Genomic DNA, 20,176 nt, shown 5'->3' on the forward strand with positions numbered 1-20,176 from the left:
TCTCCAGAACAACAGTGGAGAAATAGGCAGTGCACTGGGAGAACAGCTATATATATTAACACTGCACGTTTAACCCCAAGAGCTCTCAAGAGATGTAAAATGAGCCAAAGCTCACAAGGTCCCCACTGCTAAATGGCCAGTGATAATGATCATAGAATCATAGAATGGTTTGGGTTGTAAAGGATCTTCAAAGGTCACCCAGTGCCACCCCTGCCATGAGCAGGGACATCTTCACCAGCTCAGGTTGCTTAGAGCCCCGTCCAGCCTGGCCTGGGATGTCTCCAGGGATGGGGCATCCACCACCTCTCTAGGCAACCTGGCACAGGGTTTCACCACCCTCATTGTCAATAATTTCTTCCTCATGTCTAACCGTGACATCCCAGGCTTGTGCAGTGCAGGGAATGGACATTTGTTCTGGCCAGCCCAGGTGGCTGGTGGCATACCCTCAATGGGACCTTTCACTCTTAGTACAGATTTCTTGTGCTAGGACCCCAACCAGCTCCTACAGAAAGTAAGAGGGACAACTCTTCTCTTGACATACTAATCTTTCAAAACTGTAAAATCATACATAGGCTTTAAAGTAATATGGTAGGACTGTTGTACCATATGCATGACTACTACATAGCACCAGAGGACAGCTAAGTGCTGTCAGAACACAGATAATAATAATAAAAATGACAACAATACAATGGCACCTGCACCAGTACACTACACTGAAACAAACTGCACTTCCTGAATGCCAAAGAGCACTAAATAGTTCTCTCATCACTCTTAGCACAGATATCTTTACCGAGCGCGAGTGGGTTTTGCTCCATATTTCATCTCCATCAACATACATTGAAGTTGCAAACGGCGTTACTGAGCATGCCAAAATGCCCATGCAGTAAAGATAACACTGAAATTGTGACATAAATCTATTTTCAGCTTTCATCTGAATATTCAGGATGTCTCCTCTTATCTCTGTTGTATATCATTTTTATATTGTGAAGGATTACGAATACCGAATGGCAAAAGCAATCAGGCTATGGAAATTGTCTCCTGGGACAGAGCTATATGTTCTCATAGGGCTTTTTTTTTCAATTTTTACTTTATTTTTTTTATGATTAGTCAATCACTATTTAGCCACCTTGGGGAAATGCAAGGTGAATTAGGAGAAAGAAGGTCAAGGTTACCATGGAAAAGTTTAATCCCACCTCAGTGGGAGTCGGTTAATAGCTATGGCTAGACTCAAGTGTGGACCTCTGTTGGGAATCCCAGTGAAGGTCAAAGGCAGAGAGGGAAAAAAAGCTGCACTGAGATCTTAGACAGTCGTAAGCAGACAGATGTTCCTAGGCCTTAATGAGCAGTCTTAGCTCCAGGCCTTTCTTGGCAGAGCTATTTAGTTTTAGTATTTTTCCTTGTAGAGCAAGGTGTGGCTCTGATTAGCTGGCTCTGCTTAGCTAACTGCTGATGATTTTTCCATCTAAATAATAGCTTGACAATGAAGAAAACCTTTCATAATTCATTACTTGATAGATTAGGTCACGGGGAACGATGTGCAGTTGTATATGAAAAAGGTAAAACTAAATAAAAATAATAATTTTATTTCAAATGAGGACTAGTTTTGAAAGTTTAAATAGCAAAGCTGATGGAGCTCCTACTGCAAGGTCTACCAATCCATCTTAAGTTTTTATCATCATGGACTATAAGCTGAAGGAAAATAACTTGAAATGGAATTTCTTCTTTTTTATCAATTCTATTTCCAGGTCAGCCTGGTGGGGATCATGGCCCTAGTTTGGAAACTCATTTGAGTTCAGCAGTGCTGTGAATTTTCACCTGACAATTTGCTACACCTAAGTGAAATATATTAAATTGGGAAGTACCAGTTTAGCAAACATCTTCTGTTCAGAAAGCGAAAAGGCTACAAATCCATCTGTTATAAAACTGTGAAACCAGTAATTTCAGCTAAAAAAAAATGAGAAATAGCCTTGTTAAAAATTTTGCAGACTTCTCAGCCTTTTCTGCTAGAATACAACTTTCTTAATGCAATAGCCAGTGCAGCACTTGGTGGAGAAAAATTTTGTTCTTCGACAGGCATATAGCAACCCCCATATAACCAGTGATTGAATTCAGTCTCTTTTCCAATATTTCTGGGTGTGTCTTTTCCGGGAGTCACAATTGGTCTGATATAGTACAATGCCATGAATGAGAATGTTTTCATGGGATAAGCTCTCATTTTAGACTGCTTTTCATTACTATAGATCAGATCCTGCTATTGCTGAAGGAAATGGAAATGTCTATGTGGCTTAAGCATGACCAATCTTTGGATCTCAATCAATTTCAAGTCAATAAAAAACTTAGGAGCCTTACATTGGCAGGTTATTCAAATTCTTTGCTCCCTCTGTGTTCTCAGCTGATTCTCTTTTTATTTTGGAGGACATTTGGAGATTTGAAGCTCTTTTTTAGCACATCAGAATCTCATCCACCATCGGTTAGCTCAGTAAAGCTCAAGCTTTTCCAGAACCAAATGTGAAATCTGCTTTGTGATAAACATCTGATGGTCCAGGAGCTGTGGGCTTGCTCCCAAGCTAAATTCATTTATACTTTAGCAAAACACCTGCCGCTGTGTCATCACAAAGCAGCTCCTTATTGTGAAGTACAATTCAGTCTCTCAGGCAAGATTCGGATACCCCTTTTTTCCCCCTCTGCAGGAGAGGAACAGATGTCCTTAGCAGCTGAAAGGAGCTTCCTACCTCCTCATCTACCCAGCTTATATTTCCAAGTCATGAGTCCTAAAACTCTTCAGAGACAATCGGCTGGGGTTCATTGTTTCTGTGACACCAGTCCCTTCCCACAGCCACTCAATGCTCAGGATAATTACTCTACACTGCACCTGCTGACTGGAAGTGAGAGATTTACACTAGGATTGTACCCAGGGTCTCCATATATTCAGCCCAGCTATCACTGTGGTGAGTTCCTCTGGATCAGCAGTACACCATACCCATAATGGGACACTGACCTACTTTCACAACTTCCCGCATGTCTGGTCCATTCCATCAAGAAATGGCTTTTATACATTTTGTGAGCTGGAGCAGAGGTGCTGCTCAGTACTGTGGATTTACTCCTCCCAAAGGCTGGGCAATGACTACCACCCTGTGACATGAGATACCAATAAGAGGGATGCCTACCTTGCCAACAGGTATTTTAATTGCTGCTGTTGCAGAATGCAATGGTAAGATTTTGGAGCAAGCACAAAAAAGTCTGAGATATGGGCAAAGGCAGGAGAAATATTTATAAAAATTATTTTGAAAGGCTTTGGCTTAATGTGTGGACAATATTCCTGTCAAACTCCCCAGAATCTGGCTGCAGAATGGAAGTTAATTACAAAAGGACAGACAAGTTATTGACTCATAAACATATTTGCTGTAAACGGCAAGTACCTCCTTGTTAAGTATTAAAATTTAAATGCAGTAAGGTAAAACAGAATAAAGCAGAGCTTACCTGAAGAGGCCGAAGAATCATAAGTACTTCTTTCCTTCCTATTTGTCCTGAAGGGCTGAATGTCCTTTTCCCTGTAAGTTCCAAACCCTTCAAAGCTTCTTCTTTTATTCCCACTCACATCGTTGTCCCGCTTCTCGCTTGAGGAATTCATTTCACCAAACATGTCCAGGGATTCTGACCTTCCATTGCTCTCAGTGCTACCAGAGTATCTCTTTGTGCAAGAGTCAATGGGATCATTGCTCGAATCGCTTTTATCTTTACTCTGTGTCCACTGCTGGGCATCAGAAAGTGATAACGTAGACAGCGTATCCACTTCAAAGTTACTCTTTGAGCCTTTGTGTCCAGTTTCACAATGCTGGTGCTTCTGCTTCTCCTTATGCTTGCTTTTCTCATTGAGCAAGGAGAGATCTTTGTCTGAGCCACTTAGCCTTTCATTGATCGCATGGCTGGAGAAACCAGTGGACTTGCTAGCAAAGAGACCACTCAGATCTTCATGTGTCCCCAATATCCGCTCATCCTTATGCTTGTGCTTATGTTTGTGTTTCCTTTTGTGAAGTCGGCCACTTGAAAGGCTTGTTCCTCCAACCTTTGGAGGAGCCAAAGAGGACTGCATGTCTCCAAGGCCCATTCCCACGGGTGTTTGCAGGTGCACTCCATGTTTCACTTTATGCTTGGCAGTGGTGGACATCTTCATATGAGAGCTTGCATGGAACTGGGGTGGGGGCACGGTAGGTCTCATAAATGGGGAAGCCGCTCCGAGCGTGTGAGACAGGTACAAAGGAGCTGGGTATTGACCATAGTAACCAAGATTCATCATAGGCATTGATGTGTAAGGCATTCCATAGGGTGCATAGTAACTCCCACTGGGAATAGGGTAACCGAACCCTTGTAAAAAAGGCACCTTTGTCATGGTGTCATTGGTTTTGGCAGGTCTACCACGCTTCTTCTTAGACTTCATGTCAGAGGTCCTGCGAAGATAGAGCAATGGGTCATACTGGATATATGGCACAGGGTAGTAGTGATCAAAATTAATCCTGAAGATGCTGGGATATGGATTCTCATGATAAAATGTGTAACTTCTATGGGAAATCCTGAACATTTGAAACTTATTAATGAGTTCCTCAAGGTCTGCCAGAAACTGGAGGTCATCTCTGTTCTGCAGGCTTTTCCTTTTCCTCTTGTGCTTTGGCTTTTTAATACTCTCATGAGAGAGAAAGTTATCCACAATGAGATGTTTCTGACGGTGACCGTGCCTGTTCTTTGTGCTGGTGTCAGATGGGATAGCCTCTGGATTGTCCAGGGTGCAGAAATCAAAGGAGTATCTCCGACGGGATTCTGAGCTTTTCTCGGCTTGGTCAGAAGTGCTGTTGTTGTCTGTACCTATCCCACTGTCGCTCGGTATGGTTTCCTCACTGTGAGACTCGCTCACCGGCGAAAGTGTGACTTCTTTCAGAGAACCTATTTCACAGAGGTGGGAAGGTGAATTAGCCATTAACCTGGGTGGAGACAGCTTCCAAGTTCCACTGTGCATTCCCTTTTGGGTTTTTGTAGGAAGAGCACTGATAGGTTGAAGATTTGGCATAGTTTTTAACTCTGAAAAATTAGTTTCAGTGCTTGCAGGGCTAAGGTTGCCATTAATCCCCACTAACTGTGTGGAAAGCGGATGAATAGCTGCTGGTGACGATGCCACAAGTGACTGCAGGTTGGAAGGCACTGTTGGGTTTTCTGGCTGGCTAGAAACAGGCCTTGAGTGCTTGATGGCTGTCTTAGGTTCTTCTGGCCGAGGCTGCAGCTCTGCTCTTGGCTTTCTGCCCCGTTTTTTACCAATGTAGATAGTCCCCCTCTTGCTGACATTGATCTGCTTCCCTAGTCTGGCATCAATGGTGGTTGGCCCAGCACTAGATGGTGGCTGGACTTTTGCTTTCAGAGCTATGCTGCTGGAGCAGGAGGACAAGATCTGATTGAGAATATTCTTCCTCTTGAGGGTCTTCATTTTATTAATGGTCTTGATGGTCTTCTTATCCAAGACCCCGAGCTTCCCAACCTTTTTGTGAAACTTGAGTTCACTGATGGACTTGTCCTCTCCCGGGACCATCTGGGCCAACTTGGCCAGATTCCGTCTCCTCTTCCTTTTCTTTGTTCCTGGAAATTCACGATTGATTGGACTCACTGGGCTGGTGGATGTCCCCTCGTGGATGGTTTCAACAGTCAGCAAAGGCTGTTTCTTTGGTCGTCCTCTTTTTTTCTTGACAGGTGTGATCACTGTAAGACTGTCTGTATTGGTATACAGAGGGCTGGATGGTGTGATGGGATAGGCTGAAGGAGGCTCCACCATCAGCTTCTCAGACGTTGTCATAGAGGTCTCCCGAAGGATAGATTTAGGCTTGCTGCAGGTCCATCGCCGCTTAGCTGCATGTTTGGGGTGCTGGATCTCAGATAATTTGTCAGCTGTGGGAAGGTCGGTGGGTAGGAGAGTGGATGTCACAGCTATAGGTTTTCTGAGTCTGGTGGCACTGTTGGGAGAAGCTTTGTCGGTGAGCACACCACTGTCAATAGCTACTAAGGGGGACTCATTTTCAATCACTTTCCCTAGCTTTGTGACTCGAAGATCTTTTTTACTCCCCTCTGGCTGAGAACTAGTTCTGCTTGCTACTTCACTGCTCATAGCAAGTCCAGAATGCAGGCTTTTCTCCTGAATAGTTTTCTCCGTGGAAGATTTTGTGGATTGCCTTTTTTTCCTTTTGTGGCCAGATGTATCTGTTGTCGGAGATTTTATTGGGATAGTAATTCGTACATGACTGGTATCACTCTCACAACTGCTAGCAGAAGTGGAATTTTGTTTCAGGGGTGATATATCCAACACGCTGTCAATCGAGTAAGACTCCTTTTTCCCTTCCATGCTGTCATGGGTTTTGCTGTCAAATGCTTTCTGAGCACTCTTCACCCATTCAATGTCGGTGGTCTGGATGGTTTGACTCATCAAGTCCTTTTTGCTGGACTTCTTCTTCGTACTCCCAGTGGGCTGATCAGGGGCCTCCAGCTGTACACCTCCTTCTTGATCACCAAGAGGGAGAAGCCCATTGCACTCCGAGGTGCTGCTGGGCTGGGCAGCTATGCTGATGCTGTTGGGTGATGGGACTGAGCTGCAAATGGCAAGCTCTTTACTACTGGCCGACAGCTGCCCCCATGTGCTGCTGGCACAGGACTTCTTTGCTTGGGATTTGCTGAAGGAAACTCCTGGCTCCGGAGCAGAGACCTTGGTGGCACTAACAGCTTCTCGACTGGCTTCTGTGTTGATGAAGCAACTTTGAGAAGCAGATCCCGTGTCGGAGCTTGCTGACCAGTCAAGATGGTGCTGGTTGCTGCTTTTCTGCTGGTGCTTTGATTTTAAGGTGTCACCGGTGAAGTCCTGTTGTAGGCCTGGATCATAGTGAAGAGCAGAATGTTTCTGTGGCCTGTCATAAACCTGGAAAGTAGCAGAAAACAAATAGGAAAAAAAAAAAAATAAAAAAAAAATTAGTTTTTCAGTCCATTTATAGCCCCTTGTTCAAACTCTTTATTTGTACAGTGAATGACAATTCTTAACCAACGTCCTTGTAAGGGTTAGTCTTCTTATTCTTGAGCCAAATTTGCATTTAGATTAATGCACTGTAAACAAGTTTTTTTTTGTTTTTCCATTCTAAAAACAATGGAAATATTTCTATAAATGCTGAATTGCTAAGGAAACACATTCTATTGATTTTTAATCTAAACCAGCAGTAAAATATTCCCTTTAAATGGATGAATGGTACAACTCAACCTCCTGGTGAGAATCCCTTTTTGCTAAAAAATAATCCCTCACAGAACTTGATGCTGAACAACAGCAATTAAGCTCATTGTTGTAAACAATAAAAATGCAAAATTATCTCAGAAGTTGTAACAAACAGGAGGAAAACCCATGAGTCCACTTCCCTATGAAGCCTGGATAAGCGAAGATTTACTTGCTTAAATTTCCACATAGAAGTCATCCCCACAAACTTAGTGCTTAAAATCATATGCATAGCGTCAAGTGTTTGAGGCACTCTTGACAGGTTCAAGATTTGCATTACTCCCTTTCCATTTTAATAATCTGCTATTTGCAATGTTAGTAAGAGATATTTTCAATATGATTTCTAATCCGACAGCAGCTCGTCAAGCTGCAGAGGTTACAGTAAGGGCAGAATTATGCTGAAGACTGTTAGAGAGCAAAAGAAAGTCTACGTTTTTTTCTCTTAATGGGCCTCTTTCAGCTAAAGAAATTATGTTTGCTAAAGCTGTAACCTTTCAAAAATTCTGTTAAAGCAAAAAAACAAAAAAAAATTACTTTCATTAACTGACCCCTTCTAGCCATTTGTTTTATTCTCTTACATTTAGAAGCATATTTTGTAAAGCTCTGGATCAAACTGCAACTGATTTGGTACACCTAGTACTGTAAACAACTGTTCTTAGCACACTGTAATGACACCATCCCAAATGCCAAATACATGATGGGAGACTTAAGATAAACGTGTTATCGAAGAAAGAACAATAGAAAACAACTGCTAAGTGTCTTTTGTTTCTGCAAACACCCTGTTACAATTTTCTATCAGCAGCTTTACGTTAGATTCCTGTTTGGGGTGTTTGCAACAGAGGGCAAGGAGGCTGCCGGTGTAAGAGGGTTTTGAGCTGTGAAACAAGGTGTCCTCAGTTCTGAGCAACTTCAGAGGGATTTGAAAGTTTCTAAACACCCCCAAGACTATGGTGCATTATTTAGTGACCAGCAAACATACATGCTAGTGGCAAATTGATGTTGGGATATCCTTTGTATGCATATAAAAATGGGCACATGGCTTTTCTGGAATAGGCAATAACGATGAGGCTGTTTTGGTCTATCATCTGAGGAGCAATCAGGGGCTCTTAAATCCTGTGGATAGTTCAGCTGTTGTGCACATGGACCAGCCATGCTCAGGGAAAGCAGCGATTTCCAGGAATTGTGGAGTGAGAAAATGAAAGCATGCAGCTGCGGTGGAGCTGCAGATGTCGCGGGAGAGTGACACCCGGTTCCTTCAGCCTGAGAAAAGAGCTGAAAGCATAAACAGCCCTCGGGGAATGAATCAGTTCCTCCTCCTCCTTGCGGCGGCCTCCTGAGCAAGCCACACAGTGCGCAGCAGCCATGGCCCATGCTGCTGATGCCCTCCTTTGGAAAATAGAGCCCACCTACCTCCATACCCATGGGATAAAGCCAAGGGGGGATCGAAAGGAAATCAGCAGTACTGGCATTGAAGTTTGATAGTTTGAATTTTATTTTTTTTTTTTTTCTAGTGATCACAAAGATCTTGAGCTTAATTTTACTTAATTGTTTGGGTCTCCTCCTGTCCCCGGACCAACAACCCTGGTGTGTTGTCAGCTCGGGACCAGGAGGTGTGTGGGAGGTGGACATTCCCTGGTGAGGTCCCACGAGGACCCTCCACATGAGACTCACGTGAAACATCATCTTCCTGAGGTACCATGATTTGTGACATGGAAAAGCCCTGGAAATGATGAGCTGAGGTGTCTATTGGCCCTCAGGACCTTCAGTGAGGTGGTGCCAGAGTCCTTCTGTACAGATCCTGGCCTTATGGCTGCAATGAAAGCAACTCCCTACACATACTTTATTTCCAAAATGCTGAGCTGTGAAAATAAATGACCTGAAAAATTTCGTCTGGAAGAAACAAACAAACAAACAAAAAAGGTAGAGGGTTATGGCAGTGAGTGAAAATATCACACTCTGGGAACACCTTGGTCCCTCCAAATACACTGCACACGCAGAGATCTCTAGCTTAAAAGGAGCAATAATCTCTGATCTGTATTTTGAGGCAGTTAATAACGGCTCAGAACTGAGAGGCCAGCTATATATCAGCGATAAATGCTGATATATTGCTTGGCTCCTTGAGCCTCATTTCCTCAGCCTGCACATTATAAAATGATGATGCAACTTCCAATATATCCCTAACGATAGCCTTGTCATTACTCCAGCACCGCAGGCCACCACAACATCTATCTTACAATTCATGAGAAAGATATGCCTATGTCATCAAAGGTGCCAACTCTGGAGGCATTTAATCATGCGGATAAGCACTTCAATTTCAATAGGGCTTCAAAAAACAACCAGTCTGCAGGATCAGGGGACTCCATTTCCTAAGCGGGATGTCAAAACTATATATCTGCCCAAGCACATAACAGTCCACTGGGTTTCCTCATACAATTTCTTCCAGCATAACATTTACTATTTCCTTTCCCTTGCCAGACATGTCCATATCAACCCAAAATAATTCTTCTGCCGCACAGCAACCAGAGATCATTTGGCTCTGGCGTGTTGGGTTTCACTGGCTGCAATGGATACATGGGGATTCTTTACTCAAAAGCACTGGTAAATCAGTTGAAAGTACTGCAGACAAGTATATTTTTTTGCTTGTGCATCTATCTGAGTTGCTGTTTGATCCCCTTGGTCCTTATGTTTAGGCTGCAATTTTCCCTGCTGAGGAACACCCTAAGAAGCCAACAAGGCCCAGCCCAGCTGACCTGACTCTCCCCTGAGCTGTCGGAGGACATCAGAGATGTCAGCACACTGAGGGCAAACAGGACTCTTCAGAAACCTACATCTTAGTGCCTTTCACAGAAATTTGTTACTTTATTCATCAGTAAGTGTGTAATATACCACAGTTCCATAAGTCTTGGCAAGAGGCTGTTGACCTGAATAGAGTTCCTATGGCAGCACAGCCAAGACTGGTATCAGGAATAGCGGGCTTTTTCATGAAAATTGAAAGATTTACCTTTATTTACTTTTGGTTATGAAACCCTAAGAATACTTTAGACTTCAGCAACCGCCTCTGTTTGTAGTTTGTCCTTTCATTAAATGGGATTTTCTTTAGCAGCTAGCTATTCTGCATCAGGTTTCTGCTCCTTCTTCTTTTGTGAATTGCAATTCTATCACATCTCACCAGACTTTGTCAGTATTTCTCTTTGTATTCAGTATACTGGGAGTGCTTAGTGGGTAATAATTCCATCTTTCCTTTAAAGAAAATAAAATATACATAAAGAAGCTAATAGCTTTCCTAACTGCAAAGAAGTCTGAGCAATGTGATCTGGCACATCCTAAACTTAAACTAAAAAGACTAAAATGTGAATGCTCTTATTAGTAGTCTATTATTTTAATGCTGGACTCATGAGTTTCAGTACTCAGCTTTGGCATGGTGGGCTGGCCTACGAGTGAGATACATCCCATATACTGGCAAATAAAGAGCACTGGCCATGGAGCTGAGAAGGTGGGACTGTGTGTTTACACCTGTCTTGCAAGACCTGTGCCAGCCCTGCACCTGCAGAGGTGATTACTCCTCTTAACAGTTTTTTTTTCTGGCATGCAGCCCTTGTAACTGAGGGAATGAGACTGTATCAGTCCCATGATGAGCAGCACCCAGCAGCAGAATCCATCCCTCAGGGACTCCTTTCTTTTAACTGCTGGATGTCTCACTCTGCCTTTCTATCCCCTCACCTCAGATTTCTCTCTAAATACACACGCCACTTCCAGCCCCAAAGCAAAAAGCGGGAGGAGGTGCTGGCAACCAAATAAGGAGCTTAGGAAAATAATAACAACAAGAAAAAAAAAAATCCAAAATAAAAATGAACATATCTAAAATAATAATAGTAATACTGAGGATAAAATAAACAATGAGAGAAAACCATCACCTGAATAAACAGTCTGATTGCTAACAGGGGATGGTACTCCACTGCTCCAAACACACCTTTTGTGGAGGTAATACACATAGAGCTTGTCAAGAATCTGGCTTGCAAATCGAAGTTAATACTACAACGCCCCCTCTTTAAATCATTCACTGATCCATCTGTGTAATGGCTCCTCAACTGTAATTCCCTATTAAGAGGCTTTATCTGGAGAGATAAGCAGCTGGTTCCCATGTCACTAATTGCTGTCTGCTGTGATTTTAAAACATCTGCACCATTGTGCTCTTCATTTTCATATTCTAATCACCCTGAAACTTGAAAAAGGTACATCATTGATTGTTTCTGTGGGTTAATTAGTACACAGTCTCCTTGTAGAGACAATTTAAAGGCAGTCAGAACCTCAATCAGCAAGTTTGTTTTAAAAATTAATAACATTGGGAGCGTCTGTGGGGATTGGCATCTACAGTGACACATCAGAGTGCGCTCTGGGGACATACCATCCTTTGTCATCTTCGTCATAGGCTGGAAAAAAATTAAAAAAAAAAAAAAAAAAAAGAAAAAGAGAAAAGGTTTTCCTAAACGAATAATGTCACTTATAATCAGAGTCTTGGGAAGTGCTTTCTTTTATTTTAAGGCCACCCCTGCCTCTCCAGTGAGAATAAATCTCATCAAAACACTGTATAATACCTCTGTGTGGTCTAGGAGCTTGTAAGCCATTTTTAATAGCAATTTTGGCAGCCAGGAGCTGGCATCTCCTTGGAAATCCGTGGGATGAGGCTGTGACCGCTTGGATATACATGGGCATTTGCCCTGCTTGCAACCTGAGTTGGCTAGATGCTGGGTCACCAGGTATTGCCTCCAAGCCATGCAGAGAAGGATACTTGCTCAGGTACAGCACTCTGCTATCACAGTGATATTGCATGCAAACTGGACCTTCCTTAAAACCAGACATCTCAGAACAAATCAGGGCTTAATTCACACCGGCTTTAACCTAAGCTTGTGCTTCAAAGACAACGCTGATAACAGACTTAGGTACCTAGCAAGTGGTACCAAAGAGATTTTTGAGATTAAATGAATAAATCTAGTGGCACTAAGATTAAATGTGAAATTCAATGGGCACCACCTTCTGAAAAATCAGACTTTCTATTGGTCCTTCAGAAGGAGCTCCTAAAAAACTGGAGAAGATCCAGGTGATTTGTTTTTCTTGAAAAAGCTCTCTCTTCAGTTTCTGCTTCCTAGACATGCATGAAAATGTGTTACTGGAGAAGAAAACCCTTTGAGAGGAAGAAAAAACTGAGATTTCTAGCTCTAACACATGAATAAATAATCCTGGCTCAACTCATACTTTTGCTCAAAATTGAGCATTTCCTTTTGTGTCCCAGTGGGACATCTGCAAACTGCTCACTTGAAGGCTCTCATCAGAACTACAGGTTGGAGATATTTCATATATCTTGGTGAGTGCACTGAGCCTTACTAAGGTAGTGTTACTCTGTAAATAAAAGAGGTCAGGCAGAGGATACACCAGGTTCAGGGGGTTGTAACTCTGACCTGATGACTTACAGGTTGAACAGGCACTGATGTGCAATGTGATTATAGGAGGGGGTCTGCAATCAACTCAGGTCAGTTCATAATTGCAAGTGTCTGAAGTGGTTTTAAGAAGTCTCTTAGGTCCTCGGTGACTCTAGCCAGGGAGGAGGGATCACAAATTGTCATATGATGTCTGCTGGAAGTGCAAAGAGCAGTAGTGTCTTCTGAGAAACCCCACTGAATCTTATTCAAAACTGATGTATGAGCTTTAATTCCAATTAAAATACTGATAGAAAACATGTCAGCAGGCAATCACATGAAATTCATTGTTATAATCACAAAGAAGGTGGATTTTCCAGAGCAGTTTATAAAACTTATTGCTCCCACAGTTCACTCCTTCCCCAGCTCCCTGAGTCTTCAACAGCAAAAAGACCAAACACCACCACGCTCACAGGAGTGAGGATCATTTGTTAGACATAGAAAGAGATGCAGGAATTAACACAAGGCTGCAGGGGCACTACTTGAGAGAAAGACACAGCACGGGTGGGAGTGGGCTAATTAAATGCAAAGCATCACTTTTCTGTGTCTATTCACCAAACACAAACATCACAGACTGTGGTGCAAGTCTTGTGTAAATTATGAGGATCATCACTGAAGATACTGGAGGTCCTTCCAGATTTGCAATCCCATTTCTATGTGGCTCTGTCTTCTCTGATATATTTGTATAATCATGTCAATACTGAGCAAGTGAAGGTTGGTCTTTTACTTTATAAGTGAGAATGCTTATCTAAAGCACTTATCCTCAAGAAAAAGACAAAGCAATGCACAGAGATTACTAAAGAGTTCAAAGATGCTCACATGGTTGTAAATCATAATTTTTCATGCATTCCTGGTAAAGCATCATGATTCACTAAATAATTCAGAAATTCCAAAGTGATTTCAAATTAATTTCACTACCAGTTTTAAACTGGATTATTCACACACTATTTCAATCTCCTGATGTATTTCAGACAATTCTTTCCACACTCAGGGGCTGAGGATTTTATTTGGGCAAATTGCAACAACATGGTGTATTTATATAGGTAGGATTTGGTGCTGGGGGCTGATCTGCTCCTTACTAGTGGAATAGACCCCTCTCTGCACATATTTTCTTTATCAGATGTTTAAACAACCCTGCTCTTTTCAGGGCTTTGTATTAAGCACTGAGTCTGGGAAAACTCTAAACAATAGGATTTTTCTGTCATCTCCAACAAAGAGCCCATCACCACTGACATGACAATGTAATTTAAATATCGTGTTTAAGCATAACACAGTTTGCCGCCTCAGTTTAGGCAGCTGGGAGAGAACAATTGGGCACCAGCTAAGGTGGACTACAGTGGGAATCATACAGTTTTGCTCATTTATCTGGTGAGATAAACCCGGCTCAGTCCTTCTTTGGCCTCAAGCCAGTACACAGATTTTTAAGCTAGCATTTCAGACATTATGACTGTGAAACCAGGGCTCACAGAGCAAGATACTTTTGCTAAGTTGCATGCTTTCCTTTGTCCAAAAGCCTTGCTAATGAGCAGCAGTGATATTAAGGTTTTATTATTCATATATGAAATGTACTTTTATCCCTTCAGAAATGGTATAGACCCATGGAGCTTGACTTACTCTTCCCAGTGTGTAACTACAACATTGCACATCCAGGTTTCCATCTCACTCTGCTCTCCCAACTTTACTCTGTAATTTCAAGTTGTAGAGGGCAATGCATATCTGTACAGTGCCCTGGCCAAAATAAAAAAGCAGAAGGATCTCAGGATGGTCAGGGACCTGCAGAAACACGAGCAGTAAGGAGTATTCATCCTTCAGAGTTTTGTGGTGTTGTCCAGGATGTTAATGCTTTGGCACATCTCAGATTACTAAATTGGAAATAAGGATGTGAGCAGCTGCGCACCACAAGTTTCTGCTACAATTTTTAAAAGCCTGCAGTGCTTAATTTGCACAGAAAGATTTATTTTATCCTTCATTTAATATGGGAATTGCAGTTTTATTCTGAATACCTTTTTTTTTTTCCCCCAAGGGGTGGCGAGGAAATGGCTTTTCCATTGAGGCTAGTGTTTCTTTCCACTAGAGTTAAATAATTTGATTATAAACTGAGCCCTTAAATGTCAAGGAGATGCTGAATTCACCTGAAAACAAGCATTTAGAGAAGCTCATAAAAGTTGTGAGCTCCAGTCAGTTAGCTCATCATTCTCTTAGCATGCACTTCACTTAGCAGTTACTGACCGTCAGATTGATTCTTTCAAAACATCCTGATTGCAGCTAAGGTCCAGCATTGCAGGAAGCATTGTATGTGCAACAGTATTAACAAAAAGTCCAGAAATCTAAAAGAACATCTATCTGGCGTAGCTGGGTTAGAGCATATGAAAATTTGTAGGAGAGGTCAAACATACAGTGTCTTCCCAACTCCCTGCATTAAGAGTTGAGTCCTGTACCACAAATTCTGAGAAAGCATCTCCTCAGCAAATTCAGCCTGAAAATATGAACTTCAGTGATCTGCAGCAAAACGTGGGAGGTTCTTTGGACCAAAGAGGTCATACGTGATGTATTTCACACTCCACTGGGTATCTACGGAAAAGTCAACGCACCCTGTGCAAAGCTAGCAAATGGTGCAGGGTGCACCATCTGGAGATGGGACATGTTCTGGACTCCCTCAAACATCTTGTTCTCATATCAGACTCCTAAGCAGGATTCTTCTTTGTCTTCATCAGTAAAATTATTCTCTTCTGATGGAAGGGAACAGCAGCACACTTATCTTCCCTTGAACTACATGCAGTCCTTCTAGCTGTCCAAGCAGCCAGGCAGTGAAACGTGACCCATTTGCAGAAGGCTACAGGACAGGTGGAGTTTCAGAAGCTTTATCATCCCAGTTCATGCATAGCTGTGCCTATTTTTCACCACTGTTGCCAGGTAAAAAGCAATCCCTCTCCCCTTTTTCCTAGAACCAACAGCAACACCTTGAATTGATAACTGGGGAAATTTCCTGTGCACGTTCGAGACATCCAAAGCATGGCAGATGTCTCTGTTTCTGGACTTGAGGTGATGCCCCAGAATTCTAGTCCTCAGTCAGATTTTTTTGTTTGATGCCCCTAAAGAAGGCAGGTTTCAAGAAAGATGCTCAGATCTAAAAAGCTTATTGTCCACACCTTAAGCATGGACATATACTATGAAGAGGCTAATTCCCACCTACAAGTCCTCTTTCAAGACCGTGAGGATGGTGATTTTGGGTGACGGCAACATCACAAGCTTCCCTGGCTAGACCTGAGTGTTCTTCTAAAAGGATGAATTTTACCATGCCCTGGATTTGGCTCCCTGCAGGTGCCTCTTCCACCCAGATGCTTCCACAGGCTCCCTGCTGCACCCATAGCAAAAGCTTTCCCACTAGGGGAAATTCAACCAGGTTAGCAATAATGTTTTGGAACAACAACAACAAAAATAATGACAAAAAATATTTTTGTGTCAGTGCTAGGTGAGAGGATGATGGTGACACCACATTTTTGGGGCATTGCTGTGCTTTTTCTGAATGTTCATCCCTCATGTCTCATTCCTCCCCTCCCTGCCCAGCTATGGCAAAATCACCTTTACTAATAAACCTCCAGCTCAAATAGCAGGTTTTATTTAGTGTGCTATAAAAACAGTCATTTCTCAGATCATAAAAGGGGCTCAACTGGACTGCATCATTTTGCTGAAGTGAGTTTTCTGGTGGAGCGATTCTGTCTTCTAAATGTCACAGTCCTTCACTACCAGTATTTATGTATCAAAATAAAATGCAATTTTCTGTATTTTATTAAGTGTGAATCTCCAGCGGAAATCCATTTGGGAGCTGAACCCAAGATTTAATTGTCCCTTGATTTTATACTTTTAAGACTTTCTCAGCCATTTTCACAACAACAGCATCAGGCTAACTACAGTTTTATTGAGGTACAGCAGCATTACTTCAAGGCTCTGACCAAGTTTAGGTTTGGCTTCTATACACATATAGCAGCAGCAGCACAGAGCAAAAAAAGAGAGGTCATGAAACAGTGGTTTAGAAACACAATTGCAAAGCACCCCAAGCACAGCTTTGTGCTTAAATGACCCCTCAAACTTCTCTGGCTTCTCACCTGAGAAATCAGGGGTAAAATTCAGCTTATTGAGTTCCCAGCCTTTCACCCATGAGGTTGAATAGGCAGGTGGAAAGCCTTTTAACAGTAATTAGCATCCAGAACACCAAAGCTTGTAGCTCTCCTGGGTCAGAATTTGGCTTATCTTATGCCAAAGAACTGGTCTGGAGAAACGCTTACACTCTTGAACTCATGCAGTAATTCACCTTAGGAATGGAGACATTGAGACCAGAGAGAGCTATGGTACAGTAGGTACCCCCAGCACTTCAGAGCATTGCTCTTTTAATTGCCCTTGTTCTAGTAACTCACCTAAGTACATTTCATTCCTCTGCACATGTTGACAAAGCAAAACCCTTCCCAGCCTTGTTATTGCTTCCTCTTAAGTGCTGACTGTGTGATTGAGTTGAGTAACTCTATAAAAACACCGACACCAAAGATACAGTCCCCTATCCAAGCAGCTCGGCACAGAGGGTAAATCAGAACCAGGCAGTACACACTTCAGACATCAAAATGCATTTGTCCATCACTAAAGGAGCAGAATTATGCCTCTTCTTTTTCAAAATGTATCTTATTGTGAAGGATTAGCATGGGAGGAGTTGGCAGAAGATAAGAGCTACTTGAGGAAAGAGAGAGAGATTGGCTGAAGCACAAATGAACCTGGTGTTATAAACATCTGAGATACACATCACAGGGACTAAAAAGACATGGGGACAAGAGTGCCACTAAAGGTCCTTCAGTTTAGCAGACAGATAAAGGGTCTGAAGCTGAATCCAGGAAAACTGAGATGAGAAATGTGGCCCACATTTTTCATAGGGAGTATAAATAATTCTGAGAGGAGCTCATCATGGCAAGGGATTCTCTGTTACTGGCACTTTCTTTTAAAAGAAGGCTGGGTGTTTTTCTAACTAATGTGCATTAGCACATGACAGCTATTGGACTTGTAACAGGAACACATTTAGGCAAATTCGCTGGTATGAGTCATGTAGGAGGTTTGACACAATAGCTCTTTCTAGCCTTAAAAATCAGTGACTATATATTCTCTCCATATCCTCCACTGTTTTGTACAACCTGGTGTTAAGCAATTCCAGCAATGTGTCTTCAAGCCCTTCCTCTGGGAGGCTATATCCCAGCGTAATAAATCTCCCTGTTCAGAGTCTCTCCTAGCTTCCCTTGGAACAATCTCCATTCCTAGACACACCTCAATTCTGGATTGATCCCAGCAATTCCTCCTCAACCTTGGCACCGAAAAGAATATTTCACATTTTTTAACAATTCATTTCACTCTCCATATTCCCTGCTGCTGTAAAGTGGTGTGTCCCACTGGTACAACAGAGTTGATTTACTAGGAAGGGACTTTCTATCTTGACAAGCCCAGTGAGATACAGTTTTCTCTGGAACAGGGATGGGCAGTGTCATACCACACATATTTCTACAAGCGTAAGTGAAGTCAAATGCCATCAGCTCAATGCACCCAGGCTACTGACATGGCACAGAAGAAGCAACTGCAATTCCTGTTGCCGTTCCTCTGTGCAGGCTGAGAGGCAAATATATGTAAAATATTCATCCAGACTGACTCTGTCTTCACGAAATAGCTGAGATTTGGCCCTGAATTTTAAGATGAGGCACCAACTCCAATAACCAATCTGGATGTAAATCTCACAGATGTCTGTAAAACAGCATGAAATCAAAACATCCTGGATCTGAAGACATGAGGAACCCTGGAGTCAGTTTCAGTCATTGGCTGATTTTTTCTACCTCCTTTTCCCCCCACGCCGCCCCGTTTTAAATATGTAAGAATGTATTGATTTGGTCTTTTCTGGTTTAAATTTCTCTGCTGTTTTATATACTGCATCACAGTCAAAACATGAGCCCAAACACCAACCCCTGGACTGTTGAAGGTCTCTGCCTCAATCCATATGTCACACTCACTGTTCCAAAGGGTCTTTGTTTTCTTTTTTTTTTTTTTTTTTGATGCTAGGTGATGCTAGGTAAAGTATTTACTTATTACTCAATAGTTACTATCTCTTCTTTCATTTTTACTCTCTTTGTTCTGTTCTGCACTAGACAATGCACACTCTTCTGCATAGTCCTCCTTTAAGGGTTTCTCTTGAGGATACAGGCATATCTATTTTCTGCAACCAGACAGAAAAACCTTCTGAAATCAGTGCAGATTCATCACCTACCCTGCACACGACCTTATCAGCAGTTGCAATGGGTGGCCCCCATGGAATACTATGGAAAGGGCAAAGCTGGAAAATGTGCACTTTAAAGTGCCAGAGACTTTAGTTCAGTGTGCAGCTCTTGTAATTTCTGCTGCAGCAAATGCTCCGCTTGTTATAGATATCTCAGAATTTGGATTTTCCTTAACTAGAGGTCATGAGATTTATTACAACAATTCTTTTTTTGCCTTTTTTTTTTTCTCCTGAAGTAGGTAAAGCATAATTGAGGGTAACAGATACCTGCATGCATAATAACTTCAGAGATGAAGAGAAAGGAGAAATAAAGATTCCTGGCACTCATTTCCCCATATGGAACACATTTTGCATTTACTCTTACTGATGATGGGAATATTTAAAGAGAAGCCAGTGCTGTGCACATAACCTGGGCTTCAGTAAAAGAGATATGATAGAAAAATTTACCTAAATTCTTCCTGCCTCATTCAGGCACAAATTTAGGTTTGTCAGACTGGCAGGGACTCAGGTAGGTGAACTGCAGCAGTAGGTATTAAAAATGAAGTTTTTAGTGTCATCAAGATGCATGTTCCCATCTGATGGCATCTCCTTGTAAATACATCCAGAACAGGCAATAGTTTCTATTAGCTTGCATGCCCCTCTCCACCAGGAACCATGGATATGTGTTTTGGAAAAACACTGCTTCAATGAGTAAAAACAGTGTTTACATGTGACAGGGGCGTGTAAACCAATAAATTAACTAGTAAACTGAGTTTACACCATTCACACAAAACAAAAAGACTCTCTTAGTATCTGAAATCTATCTTCAATAAAGCTCAAAGCACTTCGTGAAATAAGTAGGAGTCTTTATTCTGTACTCCACAGATAGAAATACCAAGGTTTAGTGATATGCACAAGGCCTTCCCATATTCTTTTGCCAGCGTCAGGGTAAGAATTTAGGTTTCCTCACCCTCACTTTTGCCAGTGTCCATGAAGGTTCGCAAGGCCAAGGTCCCAAGTCCATGTTCTCAAAGCGTTTTACAATCTAGATGAATACGACTTCGGAGAGTTGAATGCCTGGCTGAAGTGCAAGCAAACTGATCCTTTCCTTATGAGTCTGCTTGTGCCATCAAAAGT

At 42.2% G+C, this 20,176-nt stretch overlaps 1 protein-coding gene across 14 annotated transcripts in view; it reads right to left on the reverse strand.

Moving 5' to 3' along the window:
• SETBP1 (SET binding protein 1) overlaps positions 1-20,176 on the reverse strand; it is a 266,895-nt gene that overhangs the window by 78,586 nt on the left and 168,133 nt on the right. For all 14 annotated transcript variants that reach the window (XM_065046913.1, XM_065046911.1, XM_065046909.1 and 11 more), the window contains one exon: positions 3,481-6,946. In XM_065046913.1, the coding sequence (XP_064902985.1) occupies positions 3,481-6,946 (3,466 nt within the window). The remainder of the gene's footprint in view (positions 1-3,480; positions 6,947-20,176) is intronic.

The sequence above is a fragment of the Columba livia genome, chromosome Z (assembly GCF_036013475.1).
Source record: "Columba livia isolate bColLiv1 breed racing homer chromosome Z, bColLiv1.pat.W.v2, whole genome shotgun sequence".
Lineage (NCBI taxonomy): Eukaryota > Metazoa > Chordata > Aves > Columbiformes > Columbidae > Columba > Columba livia.